Source organism: Protopterus annectens, chromosome 3.part0 (assembly GCF_019279795.1).
Source record: "Protopterus annectens isolate FY-2018-M chromosome 3.part0, PAN1.0, whole genome shotgun sequence".
NCBI lineage: Eukaryota > Metazoa > Chordata > Ceratodontiformes > Protopteridae > Protopterus > Protopterus annectens.
Genome location: NC_056731.1, coordinates 1,569,105,507 through 1,569,125,970, shown reverse-complemented (window position 1 = coordinate 1,569,125,970; position 20,464 = coordinate 1,569,105,507). Strand labels below are relative to the sequence as shown.

Below are 20,464 nucleotides of genomic sequence, written 5' to 3'. Positions count from 1 at the left end.
CGTTTATATTCTATTTCTACTACAATTTCATCTATAAGAGTATCAGGAGGTTATCCATCCCTTTTCTCACTGTAGTGCGATCTCGGAGTTGAAATATTAAGATAGGGGGAGTGGGGGGGCACAGCCCCCTACAGGGGGGTGCAGGTGGGCTTGCCCCCCTGCATGCACGGGAAGTTAGGTGTAGGGATTAGGGAGTTGTGGTAAGGGTGGCATTGTTGTTAAGGCCGTAAAATGTCGTCAACATTTTCAGCATTAACGGCTGTTTTTCGACATTAGGGCTGTTCATTTAGTTGCAGTTTTGGTACAACACTTCACTGTTTTCTACCGTTTTTCTTTTTTTAATTTCAAGATATTGATAGTAAACCATGCTGGAGAATGTAAAGGAAAGTCTCTTGTAAGTAGAGGGCTTTGAAAGCAGCTATCAGCGCTGTTTAGGTCGGCATCTGTTGAGAAACTTCCAAGTCTAGCGTGTAAAGTCCTGCAAAAAGGATCATTAAAATCACAACAGCCATATAGCCACTGACATCTAAATTATCTGACCCTGTAAACGGAAAGTACTGCTTAATAAGTCTCACATGGAAGATAGTATAACTCAAGTCCTCTCTTCTGCGAGGAATAATCTGCTTTAAAATGACTCCTGGTTTCCTCCAATAAACCCTAGAACTACAATAGGAGGAAAGTTTGTCAAGCTACTGTTAAACCAAGACCTGAAAAATAGGACTCAGAGGAGGAAGGCTCTAAGTCAGTTGTCCCAGCAAGAAAAGGCTTGACTACTCCATCTCTGAAGAAAGGCTATAACTAACTCAAGTCATTTTGTAAAAACTCTTGCAGATGAACAGAGTTCAAAGGGTAAAGTGCAAAAATACTAATGCTGTGCACCCACAATAAACCTGAGGAATAACCCATGGCATTTCCTCATTCTAATAGCCAGAGAGGCATCTTATATGTACAACTCATCCACTTTTCACTTGACAGTGAACACAGCCTGCTTAAATCTGAAACATGATATCTGGTACTTTTTGGGGACAAGATGGTTGGCCATCTCTTGGAAGTAGCCTATGCCCTTTAGCTCCATCTGAGCTCTTTGCTTTAGGATAGAAGGGATAAAAAGGGAAAAGGCATTTCATTTTGTCTGAATGTCGTGCATCACACAATGCATGCACTGCCTTCCCCTAGGCAAAAGACTACAGTTAAAAATGGTCACCCTTTTTCTCTCTTTGCAAAAAGGAAGAGAAGAAATGCAGAGCTGGGATCAGTAATGCCATGTTTTTTTAGAGAACTATCTGATGACATTCCTTTGGAACAGAGGTAACTCAACTATAAAGGACAGGCTGACTCATTGAAGTGGAATTTTCATCTTACAATGCTGACCCTGGGGTATCAGGAAAAGGGCTAGTGCTAATCCTGTGATTGCCTTCTGTATTCCTCACTGGGTAGATGGTGTACACTGACTGAAGTAGTGAGTACATGGTGTCCCTCCTGCAGCTGCATTATGATTTCTTGTATCCTACTGCTTTACAAGAAGGTTTTCTGAGAGAACTAAAAAAATCAATTCTGATGAATGAGAAGACTTCAACCCAATGTACTTGGTGTATATTGTTTAAATATGCCCAAGACAGACTTTTAACCTTTAGTCTGAAAACAGGTTAGCAAGGAGGCAGGAACTCTAATGGTATTAGTAAGCATAGCTATTTGAAACTGTGCAGCTTAATGGCTTTATTTATATATTTATTCATTTACCTTCTGGTCCAGAAGAACTGTGAGTCAAAAAAATGCATCCAGTTTCCAATTCAGACTCGCTGCCCTCTTCACTTGAGCTATGAGACGCCTTCTGTTGCTTCAACTTTTGTTCAGAGTCTTCCTGATTTTCACCTCTCATTCTCTTACTTACTACAGCTGATTAAGAACATGAAAATACTAATTATAATTCTGTAACACATAACCAAGCAGTAATACTGTAGAATAAATTTATATTATAGAATCAATAAGCAAACTTTGATGTATATTTTGTTGTATATAGTAGTCTAATATATGTGTATGCTGATTCTGTCATCATGGAATTACTTCCACTTCCACTTCAATGGAATACTTCTTCCCCTACTTGGGGGCAACTGCTGTAATACATGCCATATTATATGTGGTAAACTACGCAGAAAACACAGAAGAGAAATGCTTTGCATATGTATCTTTACTACTACTACAGAAGCCAGTCACAGTAATGAAAGAATGGCCTCCTTTGCTTTGAAAGGACATCAGATTCAGATCTCTAAAAATCCCATTAAATCTTAAAAGCTAATAATAAGCAGGGGAGCATCATATAATTTATTTATTTATTTATTCATGTATTTATTTAATTTGTTAACTGGGAAAGTCCACTGGGCCTAGAATGAGCCCATTTTCAGTGGAGGCCTGGGGAGAAAAGCTGCACAATAATTACATACAAAGAAATGTTAACACACAGAACAAACTATGTCGAGCAGTACTATTACATTCAATGAAAATAATAACAGTGAAAATGTTTACAATCATGGTATAATTTAGAAGTAAAAAATGGCATACATTCAAATAACACATAAATATAATTATATCTGCAGGACTCTTAGCAGATGAGAAGTTCAGGATAAGAATAGGAGGAGACAGAAGAGCTAAAGGAGGGAGAAGTCAAGCTAAAGTGACAGCAAAAGGAGTGAGTATGGTAGAGAGGAGAGGAAATGCTAGTAATAACATGGTTAAAAGTGAGACTCCAGAGAGAAGTCAGGTATTAGGATTATTTGATGGGGTGCACGTGCATAACCAGTGAGAGGAGAGATGTAGTTTAAGGGATTTTTTAAAGGAGGCAGGATTGCGCTGATAGTCCTGAGTGAAGGAGGGAGGTTATTCCATGGCTTAGGGACACTATAAGAGTACAACATTTGGCCAGCTGAGAGTTTAGGTTTCTCGACAGTCAGTAACATTTTTTTTTTCAGACTTGAGGTGTCAATTAGGATGGTATATAGTCAGTATGGAGGAGAAGGAAGGGCAAGTTGCTGGGTGGTGGATAAGCTTATGGGCCGTAGTTAACTGTAGATACGTGAGATAGTGAGGGGATTCTAGCCAATTTAGTTGATGCAGAGAGGAGCAGTGGTGGGTAGAAAATTTTGCATTTGTAACAAATTTAGTGACTTTGTTCTAACAAGAGTCTAGTTTTGTTTTCAAGGAGGACTGCAGATTGGTGAGGATGGGAGCGTCATATAAAACAGTAGGAAGCAGGAAAGATGAGGCAAGGGCCTTTTTAGCAGAGAGGCTAAGAAAATAGTTGTGCCTATAAAGGGATCCTAACTTTTGATTGGTATTTTTGATGTTGCTGTAGATGTGAAGGTCAAAAGTTAATTTGTCATCAATGATGATACCTAGCAATTTGGTACTAGGGACAACTTCAATGACAGTGTTGTTTTGGGAATGAACAGAGAATAATGACTTGTCAACAGGACTAGATTTTGTGGGGGTAAATATTAAGAGTTTTGTTTTATTGGGGTTGAGGGCAAGATGGTTCTGAGATATCCAGGTTTCATTAGAAGTAAATGCTTCTTGGGTAAGACGCTGCAGTCCAGTGGCAGAATTAGAATAGCAGATAATAGTAGAGTCATCTGTATATTGGATAACAGTATTGTGGGTAAGAGTGATATGAAAGTTATTGACAAATATACTGAATAAGAGGGACCCAGTATTGAACCTTGAGGGACACCTGTATTTGTACTGATGAAAGAGGAAGAAGAATGCTGCCATATAGTAGATTTCTGCATATTGCTGAGATAGTTAGTAAACCATTGTAAGATAGGGGAGACAGGCCAAGGTTAGAGAGTTTGGTAAGCAGTAGGGAGTGGGAAATAGTATCAAATGCTTTTGATATATCAAGAAAGAGGGCAGAGACTAAGGAGCCAGCATCTCCATCTCTATTTACTGTATCCAAGAAGGAAATGAGGGCAGTGTTAGTGCTATGTGAGGGAGGAGAAGTCAGAGGAAGAGAGGAGGGAGAGGCGGCCACAGCAGCTACGGTGACCAAAACTGGAGACGAGGAAACGGAGTCGGAAGGAGGAAGAAGACCTTTGAGGGCCAACTTGGCCTTCTTATCCTTTAGGGCGCAGGGTTGATGCCCACACAAATACTAAAGTCCATACTCAAGTGGGCCACGCCCAAGCACAAAACACATAGAGTGTGGTAATCCGCTGGTGATAACTTATGGTCACACTCTGTGCAGCGCTTGAAAATGAGAAGTTATGTACCTACCATAACGTTCCATGTTAGTTGTCTTCTCTCGCCTTCTTTCTTGCTGGATGGGTTTGGAGCCGATCCTCGGCTCTGACTCGCCACTAACTAAAGCTTGACAGCTAATTTTACCGGCTCAAGGCAACCCTATATCCCATGATGCTAGGCAATAACTACCCAGATCTCGTTTGGTAGCTAAAGAAAAATTATGCAATATAGTCCTCCAACTGAAGAGGAGATGGAAAAAAGGGGATAATCCCGCCAAAGAAACCAATCTAATCTAGTGACACTAGGACAAGCTATTTGGCTGGAAAATCTAGATTAGGACTCTTCATGGAAGAGGAACAATCTTCTCGGTCTGTCCAGGCTAGTGGGATGGTGGGCGGGGCGAAGAAAGAAGGCGAGAAGACAACTAACATGGAACGTTATGGTAGGTACATAACTTCTCAATGTTAAGTTGTCAATCTCACCTTCATTCTTGCTGGATGGGACCTCGTCCCTAGCACCTTCATCCTGGGTGGCTCAATGGAACAGACTCTTGAGAATGGTGGAACCAAAATTTGCCCTGTGTCTGGAGGCCAAGTCCAATTTGTAATGCAAAACAAAGGTATGAGGAGAGGCCCATGTGGCTGCTGCACAAATAGTGTCTATTGGTAGTCTAGCTTGAAAGGCTGTAGATGTAGCTAGTGCTCTAGTTGAAGGGGCTTTGGCCTAGAAGTCAACTCTCTACCTCTGAGTTGATAAATACATGTAATCACAAAAGACAGCCACCTAGATAGGGTTACCTTAGATACCGGAAGGCCTTTCCTGTTCTCTGCATACGATAAAAACAGTTGATCAGATTTCCTGATTTGTTTGGTTCTGTCAAAATAATATCGGAGCTGGCGATGAACATCCAGATAATGTAGTTTTTGCTCCGCTCTATTAGTATAATTTGGGAAAAAAACTGGGAGATCAGTAGATTGATTTAAGTTTGTCTGCGACGCCACCTTGGGTAAGAAAGACGGATTAGTCCTTAGAGAAACTCTGTCTTTGTGGAAGATTAAGTAGGGAGGACGAATGCAGAGGGCATGAAGCTCAGATACTCTCCTAGCAGAAGTAATGGCGACTAGGAAGAGTGTCTTCCAGGAAAGAAATTTCAATGAGCAGGAAGCCGCAGGTTCAAAGGGGGGAAGAATCAAGGATGTTAAGACTAAATTTTGATCCCACTGTGGTGGAGGGTCTTTGATCGGAGGCTTAAGTAAAAATACACCTCTAAGGAATGCTTTGCAAAGCTTATGGGACATGATGTTGTGGTCCGACAAGCCTATATGAAAAATTGAAATGGCTGCCAACTGAACTTTTACTGTGGAGGAAGAAGATCCTGAGTGAAAAATTTCAGCTAGGAAGTCCAAGACCGAATTAATCGGAGTAGTAAAGAGATCTCTATTCCTAGCTTTTGCCCAGAAGGAGAAACATTGCCATTTACTAGTGTAAATCCTTCTGGTGGAAGATTTAAGGGAAGCTACTATGATATCTCGGACAGGATTTTTAATCATAGGAAGCCTGGCTAGGGACGGAAGTGGAGCAACCAAGCAGTGAGGTTGAGAGAAGGTATGGATTGGTGCAGCTGCCCTGACTGGTGGGTCAGAAGATCTGGAACCGGATCCAGATGCCAAGGCTGTACCAAAAGATAACGATGCAGGAACGGAAACCATATTTGTCGAGGCCAATAAGGGGTAATGAGAATCATCTTGGCTCTCAAGGCGGTTGCTTTCTGAATTATTTGTGGTATTAGAGGAAAAGGTGGAAAAGCATAAAGAAGTCCCCGGGGCCAATCTTGGACTAGAGCGTCTCTGGGGGGATGGCCTGGAAGGGGGAAGAGGGTGAAGAAGTTGGGGCATTTGCTGTTTTGAGGCATAGCAAAAATATTGCAGCAAGGAAGGCCCCACTTCTGAAAAATCTCTTCCATCACAGATTGTTTGAGAGACCACTCGTGAGGCATGAGAATAGCTCTGCTCAACCTGTCCGCTATGATGTTGGACTTCCTGGGGATATGCGTTGCTATCAGAAACCGCTGAGAAGAGATTGCCCACTGCCAAAGTCTGACTGCCTCTCGACACAGGGGATAGGACTTGGTTCCGCCCTGCTTGTTGATATACCACATTATGGACATATTGTCCATTCAGATTGCAATAGTCCCCAGGGGAAGAGAGTCGTGGAGGGCTTGCAACGTTAAAAGCACTGCTCTCATCTCCAGGACATTTATAAGCAGGTGGCATTGAAAAGGTTGCCAAGTGCCATGGACCATCCTGCCCTGAAAATGCCCCACCCACCCGATCAGGGAGGCGTCCAATGTAACCGTGACGACCGGGGAGGGAGGAACAAAGGGTCTGCCTTGATGGACTTGAGGGGACAATATCCACCAGGACAGATGCCTTTGGCAAGCTGGAGTTATCATGATCTTGTGATGCATAGGGAGTCGTTGAAAGGACCATTGGGCGAAAAGCATCCACTGTAGGAGACGCATGTAAAAGCGGGCAAGGGGAAGAAGTGTTATAGTGGCCGCCATAAGACCTATACTTTCAGGACATAGCTGGCCTGAATTTTGTCGCTCTGAAGAAGAACATGGATGTGGTTTTGAATATCTAAGACCCTTTGATTTGTTAATTTTGCTGAAAGTTGTACCTTGTCCAAACTGGCGCCTATAAAGGCAATAGATTGACAAGGTGACAAGGCAGATTTTTCAAAATTTATAGAGATTCCTAGCCCTCTGCAAATGTGAATGGTGTAATCTCTGGCTTGGAGAAGTTGATGCCTGGTGGTGGAAGTGAGGAGCCAGTCGTCTAGATATGGAAACACCTGGAATCCTTGACGTCTCAGGTGAGCCGTAACCGCTCCCATACATTTGGTGAACACTCTGGGGGCTGTAGTGAGACCAAAGGGCAGGGCTCTGAATTGGTAGTGACTGGCCCCCAGTTGAAAGCGGAGAAACCTTCTGGAGCGCCTGTGAATTTTGATGTGATAGTATGCACCCTGAAGGTCCACGGAGCACATCCAATTGTCCTTGCGCAGAAAGGGTAGAATGGACTGTAGAGTGACCATCTGGAATCGTGTTCTCTTTACAAACCTGTTTAGTTTGCTGAGATCTAATATTGGTCTCCAGTCCCCTGGCTTTTTTGGTACCAAAAAGAATCTTGAGTAGATTCTGGATCCTAGTTGATCTGCTGGGACTGGCTGGATGGCTCTTTTTGCTAGCAGTTTTGATATCTCTGGTACTGCTAGTTCCCTTAGACTGGGTGGAACGACTGGAAGGGTTCCCTTTTGCTGAATTGGGGTTTGGAGAAAGTAAATTTTGTAACCCTCGGATATGATCGACTGTACCCATTTTTCTTGAGTAAGGGAAAGCCAGGCTTTTGGGTACAGCGACAATCTTCCCCCGACTGCCTCCGAAGGTGGACAGTCGGGCAACATCTCAGGGATGCTGGAAGGGTTTGTCAGAGAGAGGCTCCCTGCTACCCTGATTCTGCAGACCCCCTCTGCCCTTAGGGTGGCGTCTGTTGTTGTTACCCGCTCTGCCTCTGGGGGTAAACTGACCTCTCGCATCAGGCGCGACTCCTTGAGATTTACGGAACCACATTTTCCCACCCTTCTGACCCTTAGGGTATGGTCTAGAAGGGGTGGAGAAACGGACTCCTACGGCAGAAAGCGTCTTGCCATCTTGTTCGCATCTGGTCAAGGTGTCTTACACTTGAGGTCTGAACAAGGTCGAACCATCAAAAGGGGAATTTGTGAAGGACGCCTTGAAGGGGTCTGCAAAATTACAAATCCGCATCCAGGCGTGACGCCTCAAAGCCACTCCTGTGCCTGCGGTCCTGCTCGCTCCATTGGCTGCATATGAAATGAGCCGCATGGAGGAGTTAACAATTGAGTTTAGGGTTCCTAGCTGTGAGTTAATTTTATCCTGGGACCCAGCAGCTGACGGATCCTGTAAAACGTCACCCAACTCTTTGAGAACATCTCTCTGAAGGCAGGTGAAGTGACACAAGTAATTCAGCGATCTCATGGCAAAGGTCGCTGAAGAAAACATCCGCTTACCGTACCTATCCATAGTCCTAGAATCCTTGTTAGGAGGATGGATAGGTACTGAAGGATCGGCTAGTTCCTTCTTGGTGGCTGCAGCCACCACCATGGCATCAACCGGGACACCTTTTGTCAAGAATTGTCTATCAACTGGGGCCGTAATGAATTTAAAAGGCCTCCGAGGGGTGGGTTCCACTGAATCCGGGGCCATCCACGTCTTCCGAGCCACCACTTCCATGAGGGGGTCGAAAGGCGGAGACACCCAGGAGGTGGAGGGTCGAGAACCAAACGCCTCCAGGTAAACTGACTCGTCCTCGGAAGGATTAAGGGAAGACCAGTTCCCCCTCTGTTTAAGGATTTCAAGGATGTCTGAGAAAGAGACATCCTCAGAGGGGGACCTTGGGGATCCTTCCGACTCATCCAAGTCGGTATCGGATGTAATAGACTCGGGGGAGTCCACATGTTTCCTCTTACGTGTCCTCTTACGCGGAGGCTCACCTGACAGGTCAGGAGAAGCCTCGGAAGAGGAAGATATTCCCAGTGGGGAAACCTGAGGCGTTGGATCTTTGGGCCCGTGAGCAAGTGAGTGGGAAGAGACGTCAGCAGGCACTGTAGTGGGAGGAGCTGATGTAACTGACCGTTGACTATGCTCTGGGGATAGTACACTCCTCATCACCTCGAAGGCTCCCCCATCAGAGAGGCCAGAGGGCTCCCGCTCCAAAGAGGTAGGAACCCCAGGCCGCACCGACAGGGACGGCTCCGTGGCCGATGTCGGGGCTGAGCTCACCAGCACCGACGCTCCAAGCGGGAGAACGGGGTCGGACAAGGGTCCGATCCCACTCGCCCCCTCGGAGCCGGCGAGAGAGACCAGACACCCGGATGCCTCCAATGAAGGCATCAAGGAGGAGATCGGAGCAGAGGACGATGGAGCCAAAGGGCTCCGACGCCACAACAGTTGCAGCTCCGAGGAGCTCTGGCTCCGAACTCTGAGTCAAAGGAGGAATAATAGGTGGATTTGTAATAGCTACCGTCTGATGATACGGGTTATGGAGCATTTGAACCAATGCCTGAGACTTTAATAGCCTACTCACCACTCTCTCAAGGTCATGGTCAGAAAGCCTGGATGACCGAGAAGATCAGCTCCGATGGCTCCGCTCCGAGAGCAGGGGTGATCTCGGAGCCGAATGGATAGACTCCAACGATGGGGATCTTGACCTCTTTCTGGAGGTGGATGGAGCCGAGGATATGTTGGCTCCAGCCGGAGCCGGCCGTGAGTGCAAAGATTCAGGGATATCGGCGTTGAGTGGAGCCGATACTGGAGGCTGTGACACAGAAGGATCGGATCCGGCCGGAGCCGATCTTGTCACAGAAGGTGAGCCAGCAGCCGACGGCTTGGGACTCGGAGCCAACAGCTTTGCTGGCTTCGAGGGCTTCCCTGGCGCAGACTTAGTCGGGGAGCTCTCGGGCTTTAACAAGCCCCTCAAAATTAGTTTGTTCCTGCACTCCTGCAGGACTCTTGGGCTGAATGCGTGGCACACAGAACAAGAGTCCTGCAGGTGCAGGGGTCCCAGGCAGTAAACACAAGAAGTGTGACCGTCTGTCAGAGACATTTTCTGACAGCACGAGTCACACATCTTGAAGCCTGAGACCTTTGTGTCCTTCGACATATCAGTGTCGAGGGAGCACCGGAGTAAAAACACACACACACACAAACACCCAATCCAAATAAAAATAATAAAAAACAGGGATACTCACACACCCAAACATTCCACAGAATCCCTGACAAGAATTAGGAAAGGGGCAGGCTTAAGGCCTAACCAAGGGGAAGGGATATATAACTGGGATAAGGGAAATACAAGGTATTAATGGGGAATAGGTTTAAAATTAACCGTTAAAAGTTAAAACAATAAAAGGAGTGGGAACTAAGACAACAAGGGTGACTAAAAGTCTGAAAATTCAAAAACTTACCAAGAGCCGGTAAAAACGCACCTCGCAAGCGAAAGCGGCAAACGAGATCTGGATAGTTATCGCCTAGCATCATGGGATATAGGGTTGCCTTGAGCCGGTAAAATTAGCTCTCGAGCTTTAGTAAGTGGCCAAGTTGGAGCCGAGGATCGGCTCCGAACCCATCCAGCAAGAATGAAGGTGAGATTGACAACTTAACATCAAGCTTTTCGGTCATACTCTATTTTAGAAAGATAACCTTAATAAAAAGCAGGTTCTTTCTAAATAACACACACACACACACACACACACACACACACACACACACACACACACACACACACACACTCATCTACAGAAAACACTGAGGGGGAAGGGGAAGCTACTATCTACACCACAGAACAAACTACTCTAAGTACGTAAAAACACTAACACTCAATGCACCAAGTGGGAGGAGGAGAAAGAAGACTTATCCTAATACTAACTGAGAGAAATTTAGAAAAAAAATATTTGCTCACAAAGGTTTTAAACCCACTGTCTAGTTGTAGCTCAAAAGACACGATGCTGAAGCAATTCGCTGCAAATGAGATCTGGGCATGGAAGGCAGTGGAGGTGTTTTATGGGTAAGGGGAGGAGTTTGGAGCTCGGAGCTGATGCTAGTAAAAGTTGCCGGCTCGGATCCAATACAAATCCATAACCTACAGGTTGAAGACCAAATGAAGTAAACTACTTCAGATCTCATAGTTAATGGTACTACATATACAGAACCTGTGGATATAGCAAATCTGCTGGCTGACAGGTTCAGTGAAAACTACACTCCCCTGTCCCTGTCAAATATACCTCAAAGTATCCCTAACACCTGTCCCCCACCTAGTATCTCTGAGGAGCAGGTCTTAAAATGGATTACGACAGTCAGTAACATTTTTTCAGACTTGAGGTGTCAATTAGGATGGTATATAGTCAGTGGGGGGGTTTAATTTGGGTAGATACATGAGATAGTGAGGGGATTCTAGCCAATTTAGTTGATGCAGAGAGGAGCAGTGGTGGGTAGAAAATTTTGCATTTGTAACAAATTTAGTGACTTTGTTCTAACAAGAGTCTAGTTTTGTTTTCAAGGAGGACTGCAGATTGGTGAGGATGGGAGCGTCATATAAAACAGTAGGAAGCAGGAAAGATGAGGCAAGGGCCTTTTTAGCAGAGAGGCTAAGAAAATAGTTGTGCCTATAAAGGGATCCTAACTTTTGATTGGTATTTTTGATGTTGCTGTAGATGTGAAGGTCAAAAGTTAATTTGTCATCAATGATGATACCTAGCAATTTGGTACTAGGGACAACTTCAATGACAGTGTTGTTTTGGGAATGAACAGAGAATAATGACTTGTCAACAGGACTAGATTTTGTGGGGGTAAATATTAAGAGTTTTGTTTTATTGGGGTTGAGGGCAAGATGGTTCTGAGATATCCAGGTTTCATTAGAAGTAAATGCTTCTTGGGTAAGACGCTGCAGTCCAGTGGCAGAATTAGAATAGCAGATAATAGTAGAGTCATCTGTATATTGGATAACAGTATTGTGGGTAAGAGTGATATGAAAGTTATTGACAAATATACTGAATAAGAGGGGACCCAGTATTGAACCTTGAGGGACACCTGTATTTGTACTGATGAAAGAGGAAGAAGAATGCTGCCATATAGTAGATTTCTGCATATTGCTGAGATAGTTAGTAAACCATTGTAAGATAGGGGGAGACAGGCCAAGGTTAGAGAGTTTGGTAAGCAGTAGGGAGTGGGAAATAGTATCAAATGCTTTTGATATATCAAGAAAGAGGGCAGAGACTAAGGAGCCAGCATCTCCATCTCTATTTACTGTATCCAAGAAGGAAATGAGGGCAGTGTTAGTGCTATGTGAGGGAGGAGAAGTCAGAGGAAGAGAGGAGGGAGAGGCGGCCACAGCAGCTACGGTGACCGAAACTGGAGACGAGGAAACGGAGTCGGAAGGAGGAAGAAGACCTTTGAGGGCCAACTTGGCCTTCTTATCCTTTAGGGCGCAGGGTTGATGCCCACACAAATACTAAAGTCCATACTCAAGTGGGCCACGCCCAAGCACAAAACACATAGAGTGTGGTAATCCGCTGGTGATAACTTATGGTCACACTCTGTGCAGCGCTTGAAAATGAGAAGTTATGTACCTACCATAACGTTCCATGTTAGTTGTCTTCTCTCGCCTTCTTTCTTGCTGGATGGGTTTGGAGCCGATCCTCGGCTCTGACTCGGCCACTAACTAAAGCTTGACAGCTAATTTTACCGGCTCAAGGCAACCCTATATCCCATGATGCTAGGCAATAACTACCCAGATCTCGTTTGGTAGCTAAAGAAAAATTATGCAATATAGTCCTCCAACTGAAGAGGAGATGGAAAAAAGGGGATAATCCCGCCAAAGAAACCAATCTAATCTAGTGACACTAGGACAAGCTATTTGGCTGGAAAATCTAGATTAGGACTCTTCATGGAAGAGGAACAATCTTCTCGGTCTGTCCAGGCTAGTGGGATGGTGGGCGGGACGCAAGAAAGAAGGCGAGAGAAGACAACTAACATGGAACGTTATGGTAGGTACATAACTTCTCAATGTTAAGTTGTCAATCTCACCTTCATTCTTGCTGGATGGGACCTCGTCCCTAGCACCTTCATCCTGGGTGGCTCAATGGAACAGACTCTTGAGAATGGTGGAACCAAAATTTGCCCTGTGTCTGGAGGCCAAGTCCAATTTGTAATGCAAAACAAAGGTATGAGGAGAGGCCCATGTGGCTGCTGCACAAATAGTGTCTATTGGTAGTCTAGCTTGAAAGGCTGTAGATGTAGCTAGTGCTCTAGTTGAAGGGGCTTTGGCCTAGAAGTCAACTCTCTACCTCTGAGTTGATAAATACATGTAATCACAAAAGACAGCCACCTAGATAGGGTTACCTTAGATACCGGAAGGCCTTTCCTGTTCTCTGCATACGATAAAAACAGTTGATCAGATTTCCTGATTTGTTTGGTTCTGTCAAAATAATATCGGAGCTGGCAGAACATCCAGATAATTTGGCTCTAGTTTGACACTGAGAGACCACTCATGAGGCATCAGAATGGATCTACTAAGTTTGTCCTCAATCAAGCTAGAATACTCTGGGATGTGCAATGCTATTAGAAAGTGACTGGAAGACACACCCATTGCCACAGTCTCATTGCTTCTCAACAATGTGGGCAAGATCTGGTTTCTTCCTGTTTGTTAATGTACCAGACCACTGTCATATTGTCCATCTGGATGGCTACACTCCCAGCTGGGAGAACGTCTTGAAAAGCCTGCAATGGTAGGAGGACTGCTCTCATCTCCAGGACATTGATATGCATCTTGGTCTCTTTGGGGGAACATGTACCTTGGACAGTCCTTCCCAAGTAGTGACCCCCATCACAACTGGGAGGTGGTCACTGTGGCCATGGGCATGGAAAGAACAAATGGGCACTCTTTACAGAGCTGTTTTGAATTAATCCCTCAAAGAAGATATATTTTGCACACTTGTGTAATCTTGATTGGAGTGGTTAATGGATGTTGGAGAAAGAACCATTGGACTGAAAGTGTCACTGAAGAATTTGCATGTGGAGCCTATCCACAGAAATGAGAGTAATAGCTGCTGCCATGGATCCCAGGGCTTGAAAGATTAATCAGGCCAGAAGAGAAGAACTCTGACTCACTTTCTTGACTTGAGACCTCAATGTCTGTATTCAAGTAGAGGGAAGAGAAGCTATCTGACTGACTGTGTCCAGATGAGCACCTATGAATTCCAGACTTTGTGAAAGTGTGAGCTGAGATTTGTTGTAATTGACAGTGATTCCCACATGAACACACAATTGGAGCAAGTTGCCTGTAGAAGTTGATGCCTGGTTGAGGTCATTAGGAGATGGGTCTATGACAATGGATCAAATAGGAAAAAGATCGAATGGCTGTAAGAAGAAAATCTTATTCGTAGAAATCCATTTTCTGAGATCACGGTACAGTGAAAATTGGAAAAGTTGCCCTTTCCTCACTGTAGTGCGATCTCGGAGTTGGTATACACACACACACATATATATATATATATATATATATATATATATATATATATATATATATATTTAGCGGGGGGCACTGGCCCCCGCAAAACGGATTTCTATGAATGGCATTTTCGTTCTTACAGCCATTCAATCTTTTTCCTGTTCAATCCATTGTCATAGACCTAGGAAACAGTTGTCTAGATACAGAACCATCCAGACTCCCAGCAGTCTCGAGTGAGCTGCTACCACTGCCCTGGGGGTTGTGGTTAACCAAAGGGCAGTGTTCAGAATTGGTAATGACTGGATCCCTGCCAGAATCTCATGTATCTTCTGGAGTATCTGTGCATTTTCATGTGATAGTATGCATTGTGAAGATTTATCAAGCACATCCAATCGTCCTTTTGCAGCAGACTCAAAATGTATTGAACCATGACCACCTGAAATTTTAAATACTTTACAAATGGATTCAATTTTCTGAGATCCAGAAATGGTCTAAAGTCTTCTGTCTTTTCTGGCACCAAGAAGAATCTCTGGATCCTCTCTGGTCTAGGGGAACTCTTGGATGACTCTTTTCTATAGTAGCTTTTTTATTTCTAGAGATGCTGCTTCCCTCTGACTGGGTAGAACATCAGTGATTTTTTTCCCCATTGGTGAAAGAGGTAAGAGAAAATGGTATAATATAACCTCTGGATATGATTCCCTGCACCCAGGAATCTTTTGTAATAGATAGCCAGGCTCTCTGGTGCAGAGACAAATGTCCTGCAACTGTCTCCAGGGGTAAACAGGTGGGTGTCCCTTCAGCAGCACTGATAGGGTTTATCCGAGAAAGAATCACTGAAGCCCTGGTTCTGCAGGCCACCTCTGCTGTGAGGACAGTGCTTTCCATTTGAGTTCTACCCTCTGCCCCTGAGGGAACTATCTCCATGTGGATCTTGAAAAGGACCCTGGGATTTACTAAACTATGTTTTTCTACCTCTTCACTGATTCCTTGAGAAAAGTCTTTGAGGGGTTGAGAAACGTACACCCACAGCAGACAGGGTCTTTTCCTCTTGATCACATCTGGACAGCTTGTCTTTTACCTTGGGGCTGAGCAGCACATTGATGACCGAAGACTTAAAGGGCTCTGCAAAATCACATAATCGCATCCAGGCATGTCTCCTGATGACTATACCCAAATACGCTGCCCATGAGTTACCTTGCGCTGCATGGGAGATCAACCTCATGGATGCATTTGAAATAGACTGGATGGTGGCCATTTGGAAAGAGATTCTATTTTCATCCTCCACCAACATGGACCCATAAAGATATTTGGCAAGTTCTTTTGTCAGATCTCTTTGTAACCTCAGAAAATGTGCCAAATTAGTGACCTGAGGGCAAAAGTCACTGAAGCGTACATGCACATCCCAAATCTGTCCAAAGCCCTGGACTCTCTGTTAGGGGGATGGACAGAGGAACTCTGTTCTGCCAATTCCTTGTTAGTGGCTGCAGCCACAACCATGACACTGGCCAGAACTAAAATTTTGTCTAGTCTTTTTGGTAGTGGCTCTACAGCATCTGGCTCTTTTCACACTCAATGAGAAACAAGGTCTATGAGCTCATTGACCAAGTGGGTCACCCTAAAAGTAGACAACACAGACCCAAAAACATCCAGGACACCAATTCCTCCTGGTAGGGGGTGTCAGATGCCCAACCACCTTTTTGTTTCAGGAACTCCAGGATGTCTTCAAAGGAGACATTTTCAGGTTATGATCTGGGGGACCCCCTCCTCCTCATCAAAATCAGTGCCCACCGTGAGAGATTCCTAGATGGAATCTAAGTGCCTCGTCTTACATGTTCACTTCTGAGGGACTTCCTCAGTGGGGTGCTATAGGGAAGTATCGGAGGAAATGACAATATCCTGACAGACTGACTGGAGACTAGTTTGAGCTGACTATCTCAGTGCAAAGGATGGACAAGGCTTAGAGCAAAGAACCACATAAAGGCATGGTTGTCTGATCCAAGGCGACCATGGATTTCCCTTCTCTAGAGAAGGAGAAAGCCGTCTGTACAACCTCAAAGGTAGAATGCCTACAGGACACAGAAGTCAACAGCATAGGAGCTGAAACTTCTTAAATAAGGCTCTTGCAACTCCACCAGCACTCCACCTGAAGAGGGAGTCAGACCCAAGCTATCCAGCACAGAATCCCTAAGAGGAAGAAATGGCTCCAAAAGCTTTGGAGTCAACTTCAACCCACAGGACCTGCCATTGATGTTTTGGCTTTGAGAGTCTTCTGGCTCCAAAAGGCTTGAGCCAGTCAGCTCAGAGAAACCATCAGAGTCAAAGAACAGATTATCACTGGATCCAATGAAGATACCCCAGAGATCTCGGATCCAAGGGCTCTGAAACACTGAGTCAAATCAGAGAAGGTGATACCAAGGGGGAAGTGGACAAAGGATGGCTCATGGATCTGGTGAGAATTGGAGCCGGGAGAGACCCCATCTGAATCTGCTCTCTGAAAGCTTCCTCATTATCCTAGTCACATCAGCTTCTGAAAGGCTTCGGGAAGATCTAAGAGATGATGTGGTGGCCAAAGGCCTGGAGTGTCTTCATGGAGATCCCTCCAGGAAAGGAGAAGGGAGCCATGACAAAACTGATCCAATAGGAGTGGAGAGGTATGGATCCGAAGAGATCTAGGTTTCAAAATGGTCGGCTCCAAGAGAGATGGATCTGACTTATTATACACTTCTGAAGGGGACTCCAATGAAGGAGCTGACATGGAAGAATTGTCAGGAGACCTCTTACAGGACCCCTTTTCCTTGGAAGCTGACTCTGACTTACTCTTGTCAGACTTTTTGGTAGGGGGTTGAGCCCAGCAACTGAGGAAGTAGAGGAAGAAGGCCTCTTAAAACTAACTTATTCCTCTGATTGGTTAAAGCTCTGGCATTAAAACCATAGCAGACTGAACAATCCGCTACTAAATGACAGGGGCCTAGGCAATGCACACATTCTCTGTAGAAAATGATTTTTTTAAGCAGAAAAGAAGAAAGCAAGAAAGAAATCAACAGTGGTAGACAGAAATACTCAAAAGAGTAGCAAAAGAAGGATGAGTACAAACAATGGTACTTTAAGAAGGTATCAATCAATGCTAGTGCAAAGGGGGCAGAATCAGCTAAAAAAATCATTGCTAAAAGTTATCATAAATTAGCTCAAAAGATTATGGGTGGGTGATGGGAGTATGAGAGACTATAAAAGTTAAAAACTAAGAGCTAACTCATGAAAAACTAGCTATAAGAACTCCAATGTACTTGAGAGTAGTGCTAGCAAACGAGATCTCAGGAATATTAGGTTGTTGGAGTATTATGTGTAAATAAAGGAGCTTGACAGTTCTAGGATACAGTGATCTGGTAGAAGCGGCTGAGTCAAATCTGAGTCTTGGACCAAACCCATCAGTTGAGGAATGAATGAACAGGACAACATGAGATTTGCAGTTACTATTGTATAATATAAGTAATTGCTGCTACAAAGATAAGAACGTCTCAATCCTAAATTTGGAAATTCATAGCCACAAGAATTCAGGGATTCACTTTAATGATAATGGCTTATTTATGAATCAACCTAACTTCACATAATGACAGAAATGTCAAACCATTCATTACCAGCTCAGAAGACCTCATGTTCTCAGATTTCCAGCTCTTGATTCAAATTGTCATATACAGGCTATATCCTATATATCATACATTGTGCACTGTGTATAACTCTCATCTCATAATGTTCATTACTGATTATGGCTTGGGGATATATGATGAAGGAACACACAAATCTCAGCCCAGTATTGTAATTCACTGAATGTAATGGCCTGGTGATATCGTGTATAACCACAAATGTCATATCAACATCCATTACAGATGATGGTGTACTAAAAAAGAGGTGCCAAGAAAGTCTGCTGAGGTAACCAGAGTTCCTGCTGAGTGAGTTTTTCCCACCCTAGTTAAAAGCTTTCTACGTTTATGTTAAGTACACACAAAACATTATTGAGCCAATTTGTGATCCTGTTTGGTCAAATGCCCTCTTTTATCCATTCTTAAAATATTTGAAATGTTATAATTATTTTATGAAGCACTTTAATTATTTCCAAAGATTATCAAAGTGTCTGTAGATTTTGGATTTATGGTACTGGATACAACTCCAGCCAGGAAATCATATGGCTGAGTTTAGGAACATGCCTTAGGTAAAATTTCTGTAAAATTTCTCAACAACTTTTGTCATTATTAAATAAATACATATATAAATAATGGATTTCACTGGCAAAACAGCATGCAACTTGGGCTGAAATGATACCAAGAAGAGTTTTTTTGTGATATCCAATTCAAATTGTGAGTTGTATCAGAGTTAGGTGTTGAAAAAATTTGAATTGTGAGGGGAGAAGGACCATTTATCAAACTAAAGTTTAAACTGACAGACTTCATTCTAGCCAAATGCAGATGAACACTAGCAAAAAAGTAAGCTAAACTTGCTTCAGAGAGGTACTTATGATGAGCCAAAGCCTGTTATAAAGACAATGAAAAGGGCGCAAAGAATGGTTGTATTTTGCCATATAAAGTCGTTAACAAAAGGTTTAAATAACTCAGGAGAGATGATTTATCTTCATTAGTGACCTCAGTGAGGGTAAGCAGTGCAGACCTGGCTACAAACAGTTCTGACATATTGCTTTCAACAACACTCTTCCATGGATCAGGAAAGGAGAACTGCAGAACAGAAATTGTTTTTTCAATAAAGGCTGAGTGTATCTTACTTTACTCTTTTCTTCCTGAATAAAAGAACAATGCTGAGTTAATTATATAGTGTAATGGTTACAAAATGAGTAAAAAGTCAGCATTCCCCAATGCTGGAACGCAGAGTGAAGCAGTTAGGAATTCAGTGCCTATTCCTGTATGCTGACAAAATCTGCCAATAGATTGGTTTCCCTTGCAGCATTTATAATCATTTCCATCTACTAACTGAGGGCAAACAGGAAAATTATCTTGTTCAACCTTGCATGCTCAGATAATAAACTGTAATCATGTTACTTGTTAGCTGACTCAACAGAAAGGCCAAAGTAATTGAAGCAAATTCACCCACAGGGACCATAACACAGCTCAATACTGTTAATTTACTGGTGCGCTCCCCACACCTTCAGGCACAGCATTAATCAGCTGTGATAATGCTGGAGGGTTTACTATTGAAATGTTGACATGCAATTGCACAGCTATGAATTATTCGAACAACAGATGATCGAATATTTCATATGTGTGCAGGTTACATGAGCGAAAGGCATATTTGCGAATAGACAGTGCATTCACAAATATAACGTTTGTTCATGTAAAAGGATCGCGGTACAATGCGGTTAGGGAAATACATCCCTTTTCTCACTGTAGTGCAATCTCGGAGTTGGAATATTAAGATAGGGGGAGTGGGGGTCACAGCACCCTACAGGGGAGTGCAGGTGGGCTTGCCCCCCTGCATACATGGGAAGTTAGGTGTAGGGATTAGGGAGTTGTGGTAAGGGTGGCATTGTTGTTAATGTCGTAAAATGTCGTCAACATTTTCGGCATTAACGGCTGTTTTTCGACATTAGGGCTGTTAATTTAGTTGCAATTTTGGTACAACACTTCTCTGTTTCGTACCGTTTTTTTTTTAATTTCAAGATATTGATAGTAAACCATGCTGGAAAATGTAAAGGAAAGTCTCTTGTAAGTAGAGGGCTTTGAAAGCAGCTGTCAGCGCTGTTTAGGTTGGCATCTGTTGAGAAACTGCCCAGTCTAGCGTGTAAAGTCCTGCAAAAAGGATCATTAAAATCACAACAGCCATATAGCCACTGACATCTAAATTATCTGACCCTGTAAACTGAAAGTACTGCTTAATAAGTCTCACATGGAAGATAGTAGAACTCAAGTCCTCTCTTCTGCGAGGAATAATCTGCTTTAAAATGACTCCTGGTTTCCTCCAATAAACCCTAGAACTACAAGAGGAGGAAAGTTTGTCAAGCTACTGTTAAACCAAGACCTGAAAAATAGGACTCAGAGGAGGAAGGCTCTAAGTCAGTTGTCCAGGCAAGAAAAGGCTTGACTACTCCATCTGTGAAGAAAGGCTAAAACTAACTCAAGTCATTTTGTAAAAACTCTTGCAGATGA

General features: G+C 43.6%; 1 protein-coding gene across 1 annotated transcript in view; it reads right to left on the bottom strand.

The window, feature by feature from the left end:
* Positions 1-431: 431 nt before the first annotated feature.
* LOC122797128 overlaps positions 432-20,464 on the bottom strand; it is a 189,236-nt gene continuing 169,203 nt past the window's right edge. Inside the window, exons 6-7 of the mRNA XM_044065925.1 lie at positions 1,741-1,896; positions 432-541 (exon numbers count right to left, since the gene is read on the bottom strand). Of these exons, the coding sequence (XP_043921860.1) occupies positions 432-541; positions 1,741-1,896 (266 nt within the window). The remainder of the gene's footprint in view (positions 542-1,740; positions 1,897-20,464) is intronic.